Below are 19732 nucleotides of genomic sequence, written 5' to 3' on the forward strand. Positions count from 1 at the left end.
AGCAAGAGCGGGCTGTAAAGTATTTATTACAAGTCATCCTGAGTGCCACCGGGTTGACTGACTATATTCATTTGTCCCTCACTGGAGTGAGAGGTAAAGCGGAGGGCACCGGACGCAGCTGTATTTTCTTGGTAAACCAGGAGTGCCAGTCGACTAACATTGCTTTATATATATATTTATATATATATATATATATTGTTGACATTTCCATTAGGCTTAGGGTTAGCATTTGGCTTACCGTTTGGGATAGGAATACACTAAAAAGACTTTGTCGACATTTCAACAATGTCTACATGACATCAGTGTCGACATGATATATGCTAACATGGTTAATGTCAACATAATGAACATGTCAACAAGTTCAATGTTGACATAAAATCCATGTCGGCTTTCTCATGTCGCCCTAATGAATATCAGGATTTTGAAATCCAGAATTCAGTTGTTTGCTGATGAAGTGAGCCACAGACTGATGGAACGCATCACATCCTGTATAAGTGTGCTACTGTCTGTGTCATTACACCTGCACTTTTCCCCATTGTTCTCTACTTGCACTGTTGACCAAGAATGAAGTCTCAGGGTGGTTTTGGATTGGCCAAAAAACAAATGGATAACACTGTCAGTTGGACATCATGGTCTCTTTCCTTTCCTCTTTTCTGTCAGCTATATAACTGTATTTAGTCCAATTTATAACAATTTTAAGTCTTTTGAAAATAGGACTGCATAGAACCCAGTGTGCAGATGAAGTTAAGTAGATTACTTTAAAAAATTCTGTTTTGCACCATTGTGTAGACGTCACAGGGCCTGATGGGCGTAAATGCGACAGCAGCCGCGATTTTGTACACAATGCAGCTGCGAGAATATGCTAATGGTTGCAAAGATCACTTCAGCTTAGGGAAGCCGACTGCTACCTTCTCATCTGTGTACAACGTCACTTACCCGCGTAAATATCGGTAACATCGACAAGCATCAAGCAGCCATCTTGAGCTTGTGGCAGGTCTGACCAGCCTCAAACACTCTGCAGCTCCCCTCGCAGGCTAAGAGCTGACTACCAGTTGCTCACTCTGCGAGTGGATCCTCTGTGCATACGTAATTGCAAAGCAAACGCGGCATGTGCGCATTGCGACTTATGCACGTGCGCACTGGCTAACAATCACTCGATCTGCGTCCATCTCCTCTGAATCAGACCCACAGTTAATAGTCCTCCACTTCAAATGGAAATGTATGATAATGAATAATTTTAGTTTGTTAGAGAACTTCGGGCCTGATTCAGCAAGGAACGCAGTTGCTAGTACGCACGCAATCGGCCGATTGTTGCGTACAGCGCATGCGTATGCATTGTGGGTGGTAACGGGGGGAAGAGGTTGGCCGGACGCAGGCGTGCCAATGCTTTTGAACGGCGTTGCAGGGGCGTGTATAAATTAGCCCCTGCAATGCCCTACGCCGCTGAGACCTCATAGCATGCACTGAAGTTAGCAATTTCTGAGTAAGGTCTGGGCTTGTGCAAGTGTGCGTGAGGTTGCAATGGTACTCCATGTTACCGATGGTTTTGCAGCCTTGCTAAACATTACGGATGTGTGTAAGGTAAAGTGGGCGTCCTTATGTGTGCTGCCGTGGCATTGTGATCACAATGGATTAGCATACTATCGCAGTTGAACTCGCAGTTGCGTTCCATAGTGAATAAGGCCCTTAGTTAAATATTACTCATACAGTAAAACTTTTTCACCTGTTGGTAGGTTAAGTGAAAGTTATCCTTCTTCATTACACAGGTTATCACTGTACAGAGGAGGCCATTACATTTCTCATGTAAAATCATCTTGGGACTGATTCCAGCGCATTTCTTTTCATGAACGTAAATAGCGAGTTGTAGCGTACAGCGCATGTGCAGAAGCACATCTACGCATTTTTGTGTATATCCGGCCTATTATGAGTCACGCAAAAACAGCCATTTTGCATCCAACTCAGAGACAAACCCATTATGTCAACATTTTTCCATAAACCATTTAATAGCGTAATACAATGTTCTCCTATTCCCTTTCACACTGTGGTGCAGGTGATGTACACTTTATCCGCGTACAGTGTGACAAGCGACATGTTTGAGTTGGCATCAATTGCGGGACAGGCTGTAGTTAGATATTGCTGACGGCAGTTACTGCATTGTCATCTAGAATAAACAGAATTGCGTCACAGAGAATGGCAAGGCTCCAGGTCTTAGGAACAGCTTAGTTTATTTAGTACAGATGAGTATAACACATATACAGAAAACGACATTGAGGTACAGGTTGTTGTGAGTAAAAACAATTATTATATCATTATATAATTGTTCATCTAGCTGATAGTTTTATGGGTGGTTTCTAGGTTCCTATAAAAAAAAAATCACATTTAAGTAATATTTGCAGTAAAAAAGGTTAAAAAGGATTACATTTATTTTTTTGCAAAATTGTATTTAGCGTTGGATAGTGATTAGTCTACTGCAGTACTCCAATGCTATCCTCAACCCTTCATCAATAATGTTGTGTTATGACTGAAGGTAGAAAAGTGAATGCAAAGTATTCCGCCTTCTGATAATATTAGCAATTTTAACACTTTCAGATCAGTTTAATCAGGGACAATGTGCAGGTGCACACATATTTCACCATTACGGTACCAAATGCGTTGAATTTCCTGTGCAAAGTCACGATATCAGCAGATGTAATATGACATCCGATAGGCACGTTGCCAGCAGCAACACACTAACTGAATTGACCCCTTCATTTACTGTTTCATATTATAAAGCCACCAATGAACTTACTGGCGTCACTGGAGTCGGAGACACCTAGTGTGTGTGACCTCGCAGTGAAGGGGCGTGGCCTTGCAGCATGGTTTCATCACTATGGGGGCGTGCCAGCAGAGGCTCCTCCTGCACTGCCGGCTCCTCCTCATTGACTGGGAGCTGGGCACAGCACAATAACATCAGCCCCCGGATCCGGCATTTTGGTGTCACCCCATTGGAATGTGACACCCGTTGAGGTCCGCACCCTCCTAGTGATGCACTGATGTAACTGTGCATCGTTGCAATTGGTTTCATTCTATCAAAAACTTGTGTGAAACCCATTTTCAATTCTGAAAGGGTAAAGTTGGGGGCAGCACTGCTACCGCTGCTCTGCAATGCATAGCAGAGCGGCGGATGACTAGAAGCCATGCGCATGCCCACAACACCTGTTCACAGTCCAGGGACCCGAGCCTGGGGGCAACCCAGCATCTCTGGAGTGGTGCAAACTGGGGCGTGCCGTGAGGACACGGCCCTACTGGGAAGCCTTCTTTTTGGTCGCACAAGGAGTCCCGAATTGACTCTACAAAATGCTGGGAGTTGTGCATATCTGCTCATTCTAAACTAACATATATCATTAGTACATGGAAAAATCTATACATTAATCATGCCTGTATTTTAAATGCCTTGGTTTTCTTTTGAATTATAGGCATATTTGTTACCCTTCCATTAACTAATGGTAAATCCTCCCTAAAGTAAACGATACTGTACGATAGCAATAAGCGGGACTGCGATTCATCATGAATCCTAATATTTCAAAGAGAAGAAAGATGACTTCTTCATTACAAATATTCCCTTCTATCTCCTAAACCACAGCCTTCTACATGAATCATTTCTTTACTATATTATCTACATGGGTGCGTGCTGGCAGGTCCGTGCCAACGGCGGTGTGACCAGAACCTCCACGCAGTGCACAAGTCCACGGGTGCGGGCCGGTTGCTACCTTGGCGGCTCATGCTTCCGCATTGGGGGTGCGTTGTGAGGCGCGCTGCTGCCAGGAGAGGTGCTCAACATCCAGCTTCCTGCGCCTCTTTGCCGGTCCCTTATCATTACCACCCAGATAGCTGTAGTGCCCTGGTACGACACGGTAGCGTGAACATGTCTGCTTTAATTATTCAGTTACCAACATGCAAAGCTATAGGGAACATTACTCTAGGACAGGGATGGGGAACCTCAGGCCCGGGGGCCGTATAAGGCTCTAGGAATCATTTGGTCTGGCGCTCTGAGCTTTTTCTGGTAGCCTCATCTGGCTAGCAATGTGCCTAGAATGGCACCCTACAGCCAGAATCTATGTAGCAGTGCCACCTGGAGCGGCCTTAGAAACCTTCAGATGGTCACACCGCTGCTCTTACATCCCCCCGGAGCAACCTGAGATTGCCCTGGGAATTGTTGTAATCACCGGAGATTGTGGCCCTGCCCCTTATGACATCATACGGAGAGGGGGCGTGGTCTGCACCAGGCCCGTGAGTAATGTTATATATATCAACATGGCCCTTGGCAGAAAAAAGGTTCCCCACCCCTGCTCTAAGAAATTAGAATTGGAAGTTTACGTTAGTTGGCTTAGCATTTACGTGCGAGGGGTTTTGGGATATTACTGTATAATGTAAGCGAAAAAAAAAATTTCTCTTAAAATGTCACCCAGTGTTGACCAGTTACACCTTATGTAATAAAAAATAACAATGAAAGACTAACAACGTGAAATATCCTTGATGTGTAATATAGATGTAAACCTTCCCAATTCTCAAAATATAATGAATCAGGCACGGCGCTTTCCCAAGGACATAACTCTTGGAAGATGCATTTATACATTAATTAGTAGTCTGTCTTTTTACAGCTATCAGTATACTGTAAAACAGACAACAATTTAAGTCTTTACTAAACTCAGTTAAAAAAACGTCAGGGAGAGGACAGGAGCCGATAACGATGTTCCCGGTTTATGCGTCCACCTTGATCTTGCCATGTTCTCCATGATATTGGTTTTCTTGTTCATCCTCCTCTAGAGGAACCTAGAAGAAAACACAGCGTTACTTACTACCTTGGCTAGTGAAATCACAAGGAATAACTAATATGCAGTAATGTTAGGGCAAGTGCAAAAGGACAGATGGAAACAGGGCTGTAGCAGGGCTAAAATACGCCCTGTGCAGGCCCACTTCACGTGGAGAGGGCAGGGCCACCAAGATCAGGAGGAGTGTCCAGTATGCAGGAGAATGAAGGAGGGATGTACTGGGATTTTATTGTGCAAATCGCAAATCGATACTCGTGCATTTACGTTCTACCAAATGTCACTTTACTCATGTTCCCATCATTTGAAGTACATGCAATCCAAACTTTCATACCATTTTCTGTGTGTGTTTTTGCGATCTATTGTCCTCATGCACCAGGCCAACAATTCCTTTAGAATCTCTGTTTCCTTCTCGCATTTTTATTTATCCACTGACATTCTCACTGTCATTGGGGTCATTCCAACATTTCCGTTGAGTATACACTTACTGCTTGTGCCTTCAAACTATTTCCCCTGATCTCCTGCATCCAAAAACTTTAACAGAAGTGCCAGCGCTGCTCCCATAACACGCCCATCTCCGTACATGTTCTAAGCCACCTCCCTCTCACCGCCCAAGAACACCAGCTACAGTTTCAATATACTTCTCCCTGTGGGGTTTATTCATCATCACTTAATTTATAGAAAAGCAGGTGAAAAATAACATCATCACCTACTTTTGTATAATTTAAGTGTCAGCCCCATTCATCATTCCTGTAACGCAGGAGATATCTCCTGGTGACAACTGTGCCTCCATAATTTCCACAGTCCCTATACTTTAGTGTATACTTTAGAATGGGGATGTAGAAATTATGAAATTCATCAAGTTCTGAAAATGCTTTTTTTTTTCAGGTACTTGACTGAGAAACTGTACGGCACCCTAAGATGGCGTACAGCCCCCGATAATCTTCTCAGGCTGCTGTTTACACGGTAGCCTGTGAAGATTTACATGCAAGTCCAGCTAAAGAAAGTGGGGAATAGGTGGGGGGCAGACACAGTGAGGAAATGTTTATGGATACTTGTCCTGTATTGCTTTTCCATAAAACTGACTCCACAAAAACTGCAGATTTTCAGAAGTGATACTTTTGTTAGGGAGGCATGATGAATGAGGCATGATGAATGCCTCCAAAAGATTTTTTAAACACGCAGCAAGTTTAAATCGTAATTATTACTAGTGATAATAATGTCATGATGAATAGGCCCTAGTATGTCCCTGAAATTGCAACTACTACTCTGCACAGACACAATCGGGATGCACGCGTGGTGCAACGTAGAAGCGATTGCAGTAGCAAATAAATGCTCCACTACGTCGGACCTAGGCAGTGAGTCCACCTTGAATCGTGTCCCAGGTGTAATTTAGCCTCATGTATCAAACTCTGATTGTTCTATAGAGTGTAAGCTTGTGAGCAAGGCCCTACGACCTCTCTGTCAGTCTTGTTTTATTACTGGATTTGTACCTAATTGTAAAGTGCTGTGGAATACAGTATCTTGGCACTTATTATATATATTTATATATATATATATATATATATATATAAAATTATACTTTGAATAAATAAATGAGAAGTATCACTGACTATTAGGCTGCCATCATTAACAAAGTATGTCCACCCCCATGCGCTAAGACCTGTATTTGGGAGGGTCGGACTCGGCCATCACAGATGGTGTAACTGATCCAACCATTTTCTGTAAGAAACAAATCCTTTATGGTATGTTCAGCGTTCTGTAACCAACACCCTGCTTGTAATCCATCCAACAGTAATAAAAGAAAGTTTGGTGTTGCTCCAAAGTACACATTGAATGTGTTCAGAAAACAGTTTTCTATCACGCAAGTCCTCATGATTAAATTGGTCACTAGACCGTAAAACCAATGCAATTAACCATTATGGGTCTGATTCTGAGATCCACGTAGGCCGAATGCTTCTGGATTGGAAGGATTTAGGACGCCATTTTCAGACAGATCTCCTGCACCTGGCATGGGGCGGGGTGTAAGTGCCGATGACGATGATTGGTGCAATAAACGTGGGATGGTGCATTCGCAATCCCTCATTAACGCGTGTATAGCGCATTAGGATTCCATTTGCAATCCATTTGCACTCAGGGGTCTATTTACTAAACCTTGGAGAGAGATAAAGTGGATGACGATAAAGTACCTAGCAATCAGCTACTAACTGTCATTTTTCATAGCCTGTAAAAGTGACAGTTAGGGGCTGATTAGTTGGTACCTTATCTCTCTCCAAGGGTATATTTAATAAAGTGCGGGTTTTTAGAAGTGGAGATGTTGCCCTTAACAACCAATAAGATACAAGCTATTATCTTCTATAAGGTACTAGATAAATGATAAGTAGAATCTGATTGGTTCCTATGGACATCTCCACTTGTAAAATCTCGCACTTTAGTAAATATACTCCCGAGGCTTAGTACTCAGAGGACCTCATTCAGAGTCGGGAAAAGGGTCCGGATATGCAAATGATTCCCTCGCAAGTTGCGTCCCTAAGTTCTGATCGGTAGCTGGCCGACCAAGGGGAGGAAGTGGCCGGAATTAAAAAAAAAACTCCCCCTTCTCGTACGCATTGCACGTCATCTCCGGGCATATAAGGATTAATCAAGACCATCGGGAACTATCAGAACTGGTCGTAGAGCTTAAGGTTGACCATACCCTCTCTTAAGCTCTACGATCATGTCAGTGTAAAAACCTCCCATGTCACATGTGCCATGACGCTATTTTGTTAATTATGCACTCCCATAAACCGTATGCACTCCCATAAAACACCGTTCGCATAATGAGGCACGCCTGCGTTCGGATCTCCACTCCCCCGTTTTCAAGCACCTTCCCCTGTTACCACCCACAAACGCCTCCATCTGTCACTCAAACTACCGACCTGGCTGTGTTCAAGGAGAGAGAAATTTCTGATCGTAGCGGCTAGTTTGCGCACGCGCATTGCGAACTTTACGCATGCGCAGTACAGCGAACATCGATGACGTACGACCATGCGGCTGCTTTGACCGACTCTGAATGAGGTCCAGAATGTGGGCTCATTGGAAACCATGTGCAAATTAAGCTCTATAGGGCCCATTTATCAACAAGTTTTATCATACACAATGAGTTTTAAAACTCGTGGCCGATGAGAAATGGTGCTCCAGCCAATCAGCTCCCAACTGTCATTTTTCATAGCCTGTAAAAGTGACAGTTAGGGGCTGATTAGTTGGTACCTTATCTCTCTCCAAGGGTATATTTAATAAAGTGCGGGTTTTTAGAAGTGGAGATGTTGCCCTTAACAACCAATAAGATACAAGCTATTATCTTCTATAAGGTACTAGATAAATGATAAGTAGAATCTGATTGTTTCCTATTTACATCTCCACTTGTAAAAACCCGCACTTTAGTAAATATACTCCCGAGGCTTAGTACTCAGAATGTGGGCTCATTGGAAACCACGTGCAAATTAAGCCCTATGGGGCCCATTTATCAACGAGTTTTATCATACACAATGAGTTTTAAAACTCGTGGCGGATGATAAATGGTGCTCCAGCCAATCAGCTCCCAACTGTCATTTTTCAAACAGATGACAGTTGGGAGCTGATTGGCTGGAGCACCATTATCATACACAGCGAGTTTTATCACTCATTGCGTATGATAAAACCCTATGTGTGTCTGTTCCTGGAGTGAAGTGAATTCAATAACAGTGATAAGAGTGCAGCTATACCAAAAAATTATGCTTTACACTATATTGTGTGTTATTTGTCTGCATTTTGATTATCACACATATTATTGCTAACAAGTGTGTAATATAATGTTTGTAAGAATCATTCGCACAGAGCCGATAAAGCATGTTTTGTGATGAATTGCAAGTGTGTCTGTTTGTCCTCCCAGTGTGTCAGATTTTCCACTAAAAGCTGGAATATGAATATTTACTTATTAATATATGATAATCCCAGCAGTTACTTATTCCCAAGCTTGAAGGGATCCTGAATTCCTCCTATAGTAGTGTATTAGAACCCCCTAAGATCATTATATGGATATTATCTGACATCTTAGTGTCATTATTTTAGGGTCCTGGTAGATTTGGACTGAAAGCCTAGATTATTCAACTTCAATTCGAACCAACACCTTAAGCTGCCCATCCACTAGGCGATTAAACCTAGTGATTGAGCGATAACGACCGTCATTATCGCTCAATCACTTGGTAATCGCCCGCAAATCGGGCAGTAAAATGTTACAAACGACCAGCGATGCGCTTGTGCCCGCTGGTCGTTTTTAATATCTATCATCGCCTGAACATGACGGTCAACCTGACGACCGCCGTCAGGTTGCCGTGTTCGGGGATGATTGATCTGCATACACTGAAAGTATGAACATTCAGTGTATGCACTTCACCCCTAGGGGTACGATGGCACGATTATGATGTGGTAATCGTGTGGTCGTCCCCGCATCTAGTAGTGGATGGACAGCATTAGGCTTTTCGTCGGAAGAGATTTCCTACTTCATTAGGGTGACCACCATACACCTCTACCTCTCCTTACCTTCCGCTAGTCCCTCCCCCTTTCTTCAGGTTATTTTTTTCTGATATAAGTAAAGTAAGAAAGAAATAGTAATATAATAACATACATTTACTTCTGACTTATCCATTCAATTGTACAGTTTGGACTATGGGGGAGATTTAATAAGGCTGGAGAGAGATAAAATTGGAAATAAATAGTACCAACCAATCAGCTCCTAACTGTCATTTTTCAAACACAGCCTGTAAAGTGACAGTTAGGAGCTGATTGGTTGGTGCTATTTATCTCCAATTTTATCTCTCTCCAAGCTTTATTAAATCTATATGCTTTATATCCATAATGAAAATCTTTGGACGGTTACATCAGATTATTGATAAACGGATTCCTTGGCTGTTTGATCTGAATTTTATTTATTTTTCATTTACATTTTTGTCTTACATAACATTTCTATTATTTCTTTTGGACTGCTGTAACATAGATCTGAAAATCTCTTCTGTTAATATTAGTATTTTATTAGTGTATATCTTTTCTCATGTTACTGTTTACATTTCTAGTGATGGACTTATTCTATGGATATTTTTTATTTACTCCTGACATACAGTATATCTGTGTCTGATCAAATAGATTCTTTCTTTGAATATTAAATAAAAAATAACTAATTTGAAGTACAGACATAGTTTATGTCTGGGTTCAAGTATACTGAATATTATTATGAGGAATATGATTATTACTATTTGTATATATCTTGTCTGTCTTGATAAATAACAGAGTTACCATTTTTATTATCTTGGTGAAACAATGTGAATATACCTATTCGATCTGAATGATCATCCCAAGTGATATGTTTGACTGGTACTACATTTTTGGGATGTTTTATATAATTCTTGGAAATAATGTTTTTGTATTTATTTTGTATGGTGATACCTGTCTATTATAATTATTTTTCTTAGAATAATAATAATGCTAGTAAATTTTCTTTTTTCGGTTTTAATCCTCCCTATAACTAACCTCCCCGCCCTAGTGCCTAACCCTACTCTACCCCCGGGGGTGCCTAACCCTAACGCTCCCTTACCTCTCCCTAAACCTAACCATTTAGGCCTTGCGGCCACCGGTCACATGACTACATCCCACAGATAAGCCTCTTCCACTACAAGTCACAGTTGTCTGATTTGTGTCCATGTTCTAATATTACAATCTCTGGTGAATGTTCAATTTATAAACTGAGGTCGGTACTTTCTCTCTGCAGGTGACTCCAAATTCATAGGAGATTTAACACCGGTGTTTTATTGGGAAAATTCATATATTTTCCTTGAAAGCTCTAATTATTTTTTCACCAGATGAGATTATGTGCAAAAGGACTGAGGACCTCATTCAGAGTCGGTCGAAGCGGCCGCACGGTCGTACGCCACCGATGTTCGCTAAACTGAGCATGCGTAAAGTTCGCAATGCGCGTGCGCAAACTAGCCGCTACGATCAGAAATTTCTCTCTCCTTGAACACAGCCAGGTTGGTAGTTTGAGTGACAGATTGAGGCGTTTGTGGGTGGTAACAGGGGAAGGTGCTTGAAAACGGGGAGTGGAGATCCGAACGCAGGCGTGCCTAATTATGCGAACGGCGTTTTATGGGAGTGCATAATTAACAAAGTAGTGTCATGGCACATGTGACATGGGAGGTTTTTACACTGACATGATCGTAGTGCTTAAGTTAGGGTATGGTCAACCTTAAGCTCTACGACCAGTTCCGATGGTTCCCGATGGTCTTGATTAATCCTTATATGGCCGGAGATGACGTGTAATGCGTACGAGAAGGGGGCGTATTTTTTGTCTTCCGGCCGCTTCCTCCCCTTGGTCGGGCAGCTAACGATCCGAACTTAGGGACGCAACATGCGAGCACATTATTTGCATATCCGGCCCCTTTTCCCATACGACCGTGAGGCCGCTTCGACTGACTCTGAATGAGGTCCTGAGACCTGTTGAAATCCCTTTAAGCAATGGCTATTATATGCATATAAAATAAATCCAACCAGTTTGTTCTGACACTCAGAAGTGGGAGTGAGAGATTGGAGGAGTTACCATTCCCTTACATTGTATCTGTTTTAGGACACAATTGATACGAACTGGCAACAGTGGGCCTGATTCAGAGCCGCTCGTAAGAGGCCGCTCGTTCGCTCCGAGCGATGTTTGCACATCTGCGCATGCGTATGGGTCGTAATGCGCATGCGCCAACCAGTCAGTGCAGTCGGAAATCGTGTACTCGCAAAATAGCGAATGCCTGCTAATTTGAGTGACAGGATGAGGCGTTTGTGGGTGGTAACAGGGGAAGGTGCTTGAAAATGGGGAGTGGAGATCCGAACGCAGGCGTGCCAAACGGTCAAAACGGGCGTTTTAAGGGTGTGCATAATTAACAAAGCAGCGTCATCGACCACGTCACTTGGTTGTCTTTTAGCCTGAACTGCTCGCATTATTGCGGTAGGAAAATACTACCACAACAATAGCGAGCAGTTCATACGCCTTTCGATGTACTCGATTAATCTAATAAATAGCGGAGATGACGTATGATGCGAGCGGCCAGGGGACGTCTTTACAAAATAGCGAGCGCATGTTTCGTTCGCTCGTTCAGACATAGAGGCGTCAACAGACCGCAAAGAGTGAGCTCTCTATTTAAATATCCGGCCCCTTTTTCAGAACGACCGTCCGCAAATAGCGTCCGGCTCTGAATCAGGCCCAGTGTTCCAAACTAGCACAGATTAAATAAAAAGGGTCCACATGTCTAATTTAACTGTGAATGTGAAAGAAGCTTTTTACAATTCTAATCTGCATGTATTTTTTATTGTAATATTTGTATGTATTTTTATATTGCCTTTTTATTTGTTTTTTTGTGTTCTCTTACTATTCTCTACCTTTTTTTTGGTCCACCATGGATTACTAAACTGTTTTTATTGCCTATTTTCAGGTGTATTGATTAGGCCTATTTTGTGATAGCGCTCCATTGTTTGTGTATTTTATGGTGCAGATTTCTGCCTGGAAAACGGACGTGGCCTGATGTGTGGTAATAATTCATCACACCACTTCCGGGAGTTCGGTCTACTAATGCGTTTCTCAACCAATCGGAAATGGTAGTGTCACAGTGTGCCGGACACCGGTCATCACTTACTGGTTTGGGAAGCACTAGTTCCCCGGCGGGCAGGGAGATCCCGGTACCCGCTGCCGATGAAGCCCTCTATGGCTTCCTGTCACATTTCCTGTCACAGATGCCTGCTGCCTCTGGCTCCCGCTGTTGTGGCTGTGCGCAGGCGGCCGCGGCTCCCCTAGCGGCACGCACGCCGTCCTGCAGGTAGATTTAAAGGGACAGACGCACCAAACGAGAATCACGTTTGGCGCGAGATTTGAACTCCTCTCTATAAGACGGAGTCTCTGGCAACTGACAGGTGCCGGAGTATAGGCTCCAATTCCTTGCTCCAGCATTCCTGTGTATTTGACTTATGACTCCTGACCTTTGCTCTGCTTGTGATTTCGTCTGCTCCCTTGGTACTGTGTTTGATATCTGGTTCTGACCTCGGCTATCCTCCGTGACCCGCATACGTCTGCTCCCTGGTACCGTCTTGCTCGTTTGGTTCTGATCCGACTTGTCGACTATGCTTATTTTCACTCCATCCAGAGTACATCAGCGCCTGAATAAGGGAGCCTTATCTGAGTGCCGCGACCTGTGTGTTGGACGCAGCCAAGTCCATACCTTCTTGCGAGGATCCCTGGTGAATACCGCTGGCACATTAGACTCTGCTCCTCAGAAATAGGTTACGTCAATCCCTAAATATGGGTTGCATCCGCTACCCTCCTGTGAGTTGTGACACGTAGTTTCATCAGAGGACTAACTTACATATGGTGGAGTATGAAAATGGCTATTGGTACTTACCTCATGTCAGGGGAGTTTCTAGAGAGGAGGGGGCCCGTGTGCAGTCTCCGACATGGGCCCCCTCCTCTCCTCCCGGCGGCCGGCAGTGCACTGAGCTGTGCGCGCCCAGCGCCAGAGTAATGGACTCTGGGCACTAGAGTGTGCCCAGAGTCTATAGTGTATGCAAAGGTCACTGGGAAAATGGCTGCGGGGGCCATTTTCCCTGTACTGCGCATGAGCAAACAACGGGAAAATGGGCGCCGAGACCATTTTCCAGTCGTTTTACAGCCCGGACGCCCGCGCCAACGTGGGACTCCGGAGAGGTAAGTATTATTATGGGTGCAGGGTGTGCGGTGCGGGGCCCTCCTGGACCCAGGGGCCCGTGTTCCCCGCACACATTATAGATACGCCCCTGCCTCATGTACTACCACTGGCTTTAAGGTGCTCAGCTATATTCCATTGGAATCAATAGTTTTTTTTGTGTGTGCACACATTACACTTAGGGCTTGTTACAGAGATGGTCGGTATTGCACAGCAAGCGGCCTACGCAATACCATCCAACTGAAATTAAAATGCAGCATTTTATGTAGGAAATACACATCTCCTTGCTGCATGTGCGATTCGAGAGCATCGTCCACAGACACTGCCACAGATCGCCATCGCAGTCAGATCACCATTGCTGCTTTGGCCCGGCTGGTAATCCAAAGCTTGCTCAGCCTGGCGCTTGCAAGGCCAGGAAATCTGCGTCCTGAGACACAGGCCCTGATTCAGAGCCGGACATTCTGACAGAGTGCTCGCTCTGAATCAGGGCATCTTTTTTTTTATGGAGCGGCCTCCTGGCCGCTCGCATTGCTGTGGGTTGCCACCCACAGCTAATGCGAGCGACCAGGATGATGGTCGCGATGGTCAAGACCATCGCGACCATCGGGCTTGCGGCGAGACCCTTCTGGTAGGGTCTCGTGGCCGCAAGCCCCAGAGAGCTTTCGGCTCAAACAGAGCCGAAGCTCTCCCACTGACATCACTTGTGATGTCAGTGGGGCCGCCCCCAAACGGTAGGCATTCCCATGTGAACGCCTCCGTCTGGGCAGCCACCCCCCCGGCCTGCCCACCAAACGGGGCGTGCTGTCACTCAACATCGACAGCACTTTGGTGCGAGACCCGGAGCGAAGGATTGCCCGTCGCTATCTGGGTCTCGCGCATGCGCACGACGAAGCCGGCTCCGTCGTGTGCATGCGCTCTGGGCCACCATCGACCCACTTGCGAGCGCTCAGTGCTTGCGACCGGGTCTGAATCAGGCCCACAGTCCCTGGCACTCCCAGGAAAAAGGGGTGACATGCCTTCTCCCTGCCCCCCAAATGACACACTGCGGCTTGGGCACAGTACATGCTAACACCCAGGACTTGCTCCACACATGCGTGGAACAGTTCATGTGCATACCCTGTCCCCCAACAACTGGATTGTGTACACTCAAACCATCATGTCTGCGTACATTTCTGACTAAGGGGTCTATTTACTAAGCCAGCTTGGATGGAGATAAATTCAGCGGAGATAAGGTGCCAACCAACCAGCTCCTAACTGTCATTTGTCAAACTCAGTATGGGCAGGGGTTCTAGACTGCACCCCCTAATAGTAATGAGAGGTGCTATCATGCAGAGATTTTAAAGCTATATACACAGGAAAAGGAGTTGCAGATGCACTGTACGATCATTACTGTTCAAAATTAAATGTATTTCGTAATTAAACACAATTACATAGGTAGTTAGCATATCAGTGGCCAATGATACGGGCCTGCCCCCAGCATCCAGGTTACCTCGTCGTACAGGTCCCTAACACTCTGAGGTTCACATCTGGGGCGCAGGGCACCCCGAAAGACCTCCCCAGGGTATCACACGAAAAAATAGACTGCCAGTGAAGTGTTATGATGTATCAGGTGCGTGAAAGTAGCTAATGAGTGTTGGAAATAGTAATAAAGGTAAAAAATATATGTGAAAAAATACATGAATAATAAACAAATATAAGAAGTGTTATAAAAAGTGACTGTGTATTAAGTGGTGATGCTCTGAAGAGGCCCAGCCAGAACAGCTCAGGGGGCCCCACGCCCTAACGGTCACCCCAAATAAACTGACACTATATAAATATAGATAGGACTTTCTTTTGATTCTGCCTGTTACTTGGTGCAGTCAAATGCTAGGTCCCTGCATAAAAACACATAGAGGGAGGTGGGGGAGGGTTTTTTTCAAACACAGGGCCTGATTCAGACCCAGACGCTATTTGCGGACGGTCGTTCCAAAAAAGGGGCGGGCTATTTAAATTGAGCGCTCGCTCTTTGCAGTTTGTTGACGCCTCTATGTCTGAGCGAGCGAACGAAAACATGCGCTCGCTATTTTGTAAAGATGCCCCTTTGCCGTTGGCATCACACGTCATCTCCGGTATTTATTAGATTAATCGGGAACATCAAAAGGCATCTGAACTGCTCGCAGTGCTTATGGTAGCTTTTTCCTACCGCTATCACTGCGAGCAGATCAGGCTAAAAGACAACCAAGTGACGTGGTCGATGACGCTCCTTTACTAATTATGCACTCCCATTAAACGCCCTTTTGACCGTTAAGCACGCCTGCGTTCGGATCTCCACACCCCCGTTTTCAAGCACCTTCCCCTGTTACCACACACAAACGGTACATTCTGTCAATCAAATTAGCAGCCCCTCGCTGTTTTGCGAGCGCACGATTTCCGACCGCAATGACAGGTTTATGCATGCGCATTACGACCCATACGCATGCGCAGTTGTGCGAACAGCGCTCAGAGCGAACGAGCTGCCGCTTACGAGCAGCTCTGAATCAGGCCCACAGCCTGTGACATGACAGATAGGAGCTGATTGGCTTGTACCTTATCACCATTCACTTTATCTGCATGTAAGGCTTAGTAAATAGACCCCTTAGGGCCTGATTCAGAGCCGCTCGTAAGCGGCCGCTCGTTCGCTCCAAGCGATGTTTGCCCAACTGCGCATGCGTACGGATCGTTATACGCATGCGCGAACCAGTCAGTGCGGCCGAAATTCATGTGCTCGCAAAATAGCGAATGCCTGATAATTTGAGTGACAGAAAGAGGCGTATGTGGGTGGTAACAGGGGAAGGTGCTTGAAAACGGGGAGTGGAGATCCGATCGCAGGCGTGCTTAAAGGTCAAAACGGGCGTTTTATGGGTGTGCATAATTAATACAGCAGCGTCATTGACCACGTCACTGGGTTATTTTATAGCCAAAACTGCTCACAAAATTGTGGTAGCAAAAACCAACCACAAGAATAGCGAGCAGCTCATACCCTGGTCGATGTACTCGATTAAGCTAATAAATAGCGGACATGACGTAGGATGCGAGCGGCCAGGGGGCGTAGTTTCCCTAAAAACGACCACAAGTTTTGTTCGCTCGTTCAGACCTAGAGGCGTGAACAGACCGCAAAGAGCGAATGGTTCATTTGAATAGCCACCGCCTTTTTTTGAACGAACGACCGCAAATAGCGACCGGCTCTGAATCAGGCCCTTAGTTCATTGTGACATATTCACACATATGTACTTTCTGGTTCCTTTATTGTGAGATGTTTGTTATTATAATATGTATGTATTTTAAATTGTGTATCTAAATAACTAATGGAGTATAAATAACATTATTACCACAGTTTAGCGCTGCTCCGGTTTGTCTTTGGTTTTCCTCTATTTTTCATGGGTTCCGCCCTCCCCCCCTTCCCTTTTCATGTGAGTAGCAAGTGCTGTATGTGATAATTTATGATACTGTTGTGGTATTGAATAAACATTAGTGCCTGGTATCTCTATTGATGCAGGGTACAGCAGATCGTCAGTGGCAGTGTTACTTGTCAGCCTGTAGCTGGGAGTGGCAACATTTATCAGGTAAATTCCATAAATGATGGTTTACGTACAAATACGCTCTTTAGGACCATGTCTGCGTATTTGCAGAACGGGTTCTGCGTGATCGCTCGCAGTACCCTTAGCTGCAGTATGATTGTCGTGGCGTAGACCAGGAGCCGTTCTATGCCCCCCGTTGTGCAGGTATGCCGAGCCCAGAGTCTGCCATTGTCGAACGCAGAATTCCTGGACCCGGGTGACCAGTTTCTACGGCCAATCTGAGTGAGCTTCGGCTTACACAGACTGGCCGGGGGCTGCTACCGATGGTGGTGATGGAGATGACTTGGAGAGCAGATGCGTGCAGGTGTCGGGATATGGTCAGTGTCCCGAAAATGTGGATGCTGGCGCTTAGAATACCGGCGCCGGAGTCCCGATACCTATCAGAATCCTGGTGCAGCCATTCCGACAGCCGGCATCCCGGAGCTAAGTAACGAGGTTAAGGGGAGGATTAAGGTTAGGCACTAAGGGGGGAGGTTAGGTTTAGGGTGCTGGGAGAGGGAGGTTAGGTTTAGGCACTACGGGGGAGGTTAGATACAGAACTGGCTACTTGCCATTGCATCGCTGTATTTGATGGCGGAAATCCGGCAACCATGTGATACCGCGCTTCCAGTGTCCATCCCTGGGAGTTAGTCACTCTAGCGAAAACTCCTCAACAGGTCATCCCATACCCAACCCGAGGTGCTTATCTCCTGCACATGCCTTTTTGTGTACATTGGCAAAGTGAAGATGACGATCTTCACGCAACTTTACTAAAATCCTTTTGCCAGGAGACGGGTTTCGACAAGAGCCCGTCCTGGGCAGTGTGATAGCGTAATGCCATCCCCCTGCTTCCTGGCTCTGGTCCCCCACAGTCAATGTTTGGCTGTTGGAGATAACCTCAATGGTACAACGGGGAGGGTTCCTTAATATTTGAGGGTAACAGCAGTATTTGGGGGACATCCGGCAAATAGTAAATTATAAGTAGGCCCCAGAGCATGGGGTAGGGTAGGTGTAGAACATTATCTGATAATTAACTTGAGAATCGCGCTAGACATCTCTGCAGGCTTACCTTTATACCGAGTGACAGGGCATGCAAGGTGTTTGGGTGACAGTAGTACTGAATGTTTTATGAATATTTTATGAAGGTTGTTATTGGTTGCTACAGCCAGCCAATATTATGTTACTGAGTACCCAGACTTGTCTTAAATGCTTTCCATAGACAGCTAAAGCAACAACTTCATCAGGGTATCCTCCATAGCATTAAAGAGGAAGTGGCACTAGGGGGAGGGTTAGAGGTTAGGATTAGCAATATGAAGCATCAGCCAGTAGTCACCATCGGACCCGGAAGACACCGCTGCAACTTCCGGAACCACCGGAGCAGGTAAGCCACCACTAGGTGACCAGGGATGTTTTGTTGACATTCTAATCATGTCGACATTATATCAGTTATCAGCATATAACCTTTATTAATGTCAACATCATGAATGTTTTCAAAATATACCACATCTCTTCTATTGTGGTGTGTGGTCTTGATTGAAGAATGAATGTGTTTTGTGGTGGACAGCCCCAGCCATTTACCAAACAGTGTGTGGGCAACTCCGGACTCTGATTGGAGAATGGCCTGCTCTCTCCACCAATCAAGATGCTTGGAGCCATATACCAGAGATGATGGCGGCCATTATAGCTGGTAACTGTGTGGCTCATGGCTGCGTCCAGTACAAATGAAGCCTGCAGAAGATGTTCCCCCGCTGGTACTAATTAATCAGAGGAGGAGGAAGTTTCTCTCTGCATCCATGAACTGTCCAGCTGCAGTTTGAGAAGTTCAAGCCATAATCACCGAGTTGACCCTTGTCTGTATTCCTTCTCCCATTATTAGAAATATTATTAATCTGATTATTATTATTAATTATGCATTTTACATTGCAATTGGGGCTATTTAAATTGTGTGTGTGGGGGTTTCTTTAATGGCAGAACTATCACCACAGCATGGGATGCGGCTGCTACTGGACCCAGAGGTGAGGGGGGGGGCTTGCCAATGCCTGTGCCTTGAAGGCTGAGTAGGGGTTAGGTTGGGTGGCGCAATAGCACTGGGCCCTCCCCCAATTTTATCATGGGACCCATCAATACCGCGATCCGCAACCGAGGTTTCTTATTCAAAAATAGGAGCGTGAAAGCAGGAACAGAGCATTGCGGACACGCTCACAGTGCGACTTCAGTGCATGTAAGTCTAATTTTAGCCATTTTAATTGGACTTACTTCCCAGTAGATTGAATCATCGTAGCAGCTCTGATCAGGTGGCTGGCCCCAGAAAGGTAATTTTAGGATGAATCCTAGAGAGACAGACAATAGAAAATGTCATGCATATTCAATATACACTCATTATTTTGTATTCTATATAGTGATAGCTCTACCAAAGGCCTATAAAATATTTTAGGAGCTCATTCACTATTAAAGCAACGATACCGACCCCCAAAAAACAGAGACCCCCCACTTCTTCATATCACCCCCAGCTAGACAGTTGACTTTTCAATTTAAATTACGTGAAGATTTATAGTTGCAAAGTTCATGAGTGGCTGTACTGTGTTTTTAATAATTGCTGAGA

General features: G+C 45.0%; 1 protein-coding gene across 1 annotated transcript in view; it reads right to left on the minus strand.

Annotated features, from left to right (window-relative positions):
* Window positions 1-2206: 2206 nt before the first annotated feature.
* The window catches only part of RHAG (Rh associated glycoprotein), a 91909-nt gene continuing 74383 nt past the window's right edge, over window positions 2207-19732 (minus strand). The window contains exons 9-10 of the mRNA XM_088467320.1: window positions 19387-19460; window positions 2207-4812 (exon numbers count right to left, since the gene is read on the minus strand). Of these exons, the coding sequence (XP_088323446.1) occupies window positions 4741-4812; window positions 19387-19460 (146 nt within the window). The 3' untranslated portion in view covers window positions 2207-4740. The remainder of the gene's footprint in view (window positions 4813-19386; window positions 19461-19732) is intronic.

This window comes from Taudactylus pleione, unplaced genomic scaffold (assembly GCF_031769625.1).
Source record: "Taudactylus pleione unplaced genomic scaffold, aTauple2 ptg000070l, whole genome shotgun sequence".
NCBI lineage: Eukaryota > Metazoa > Chordata > Amphibia > Anura > Myobatrachidae > Taudactylus > Taudactylus pleione.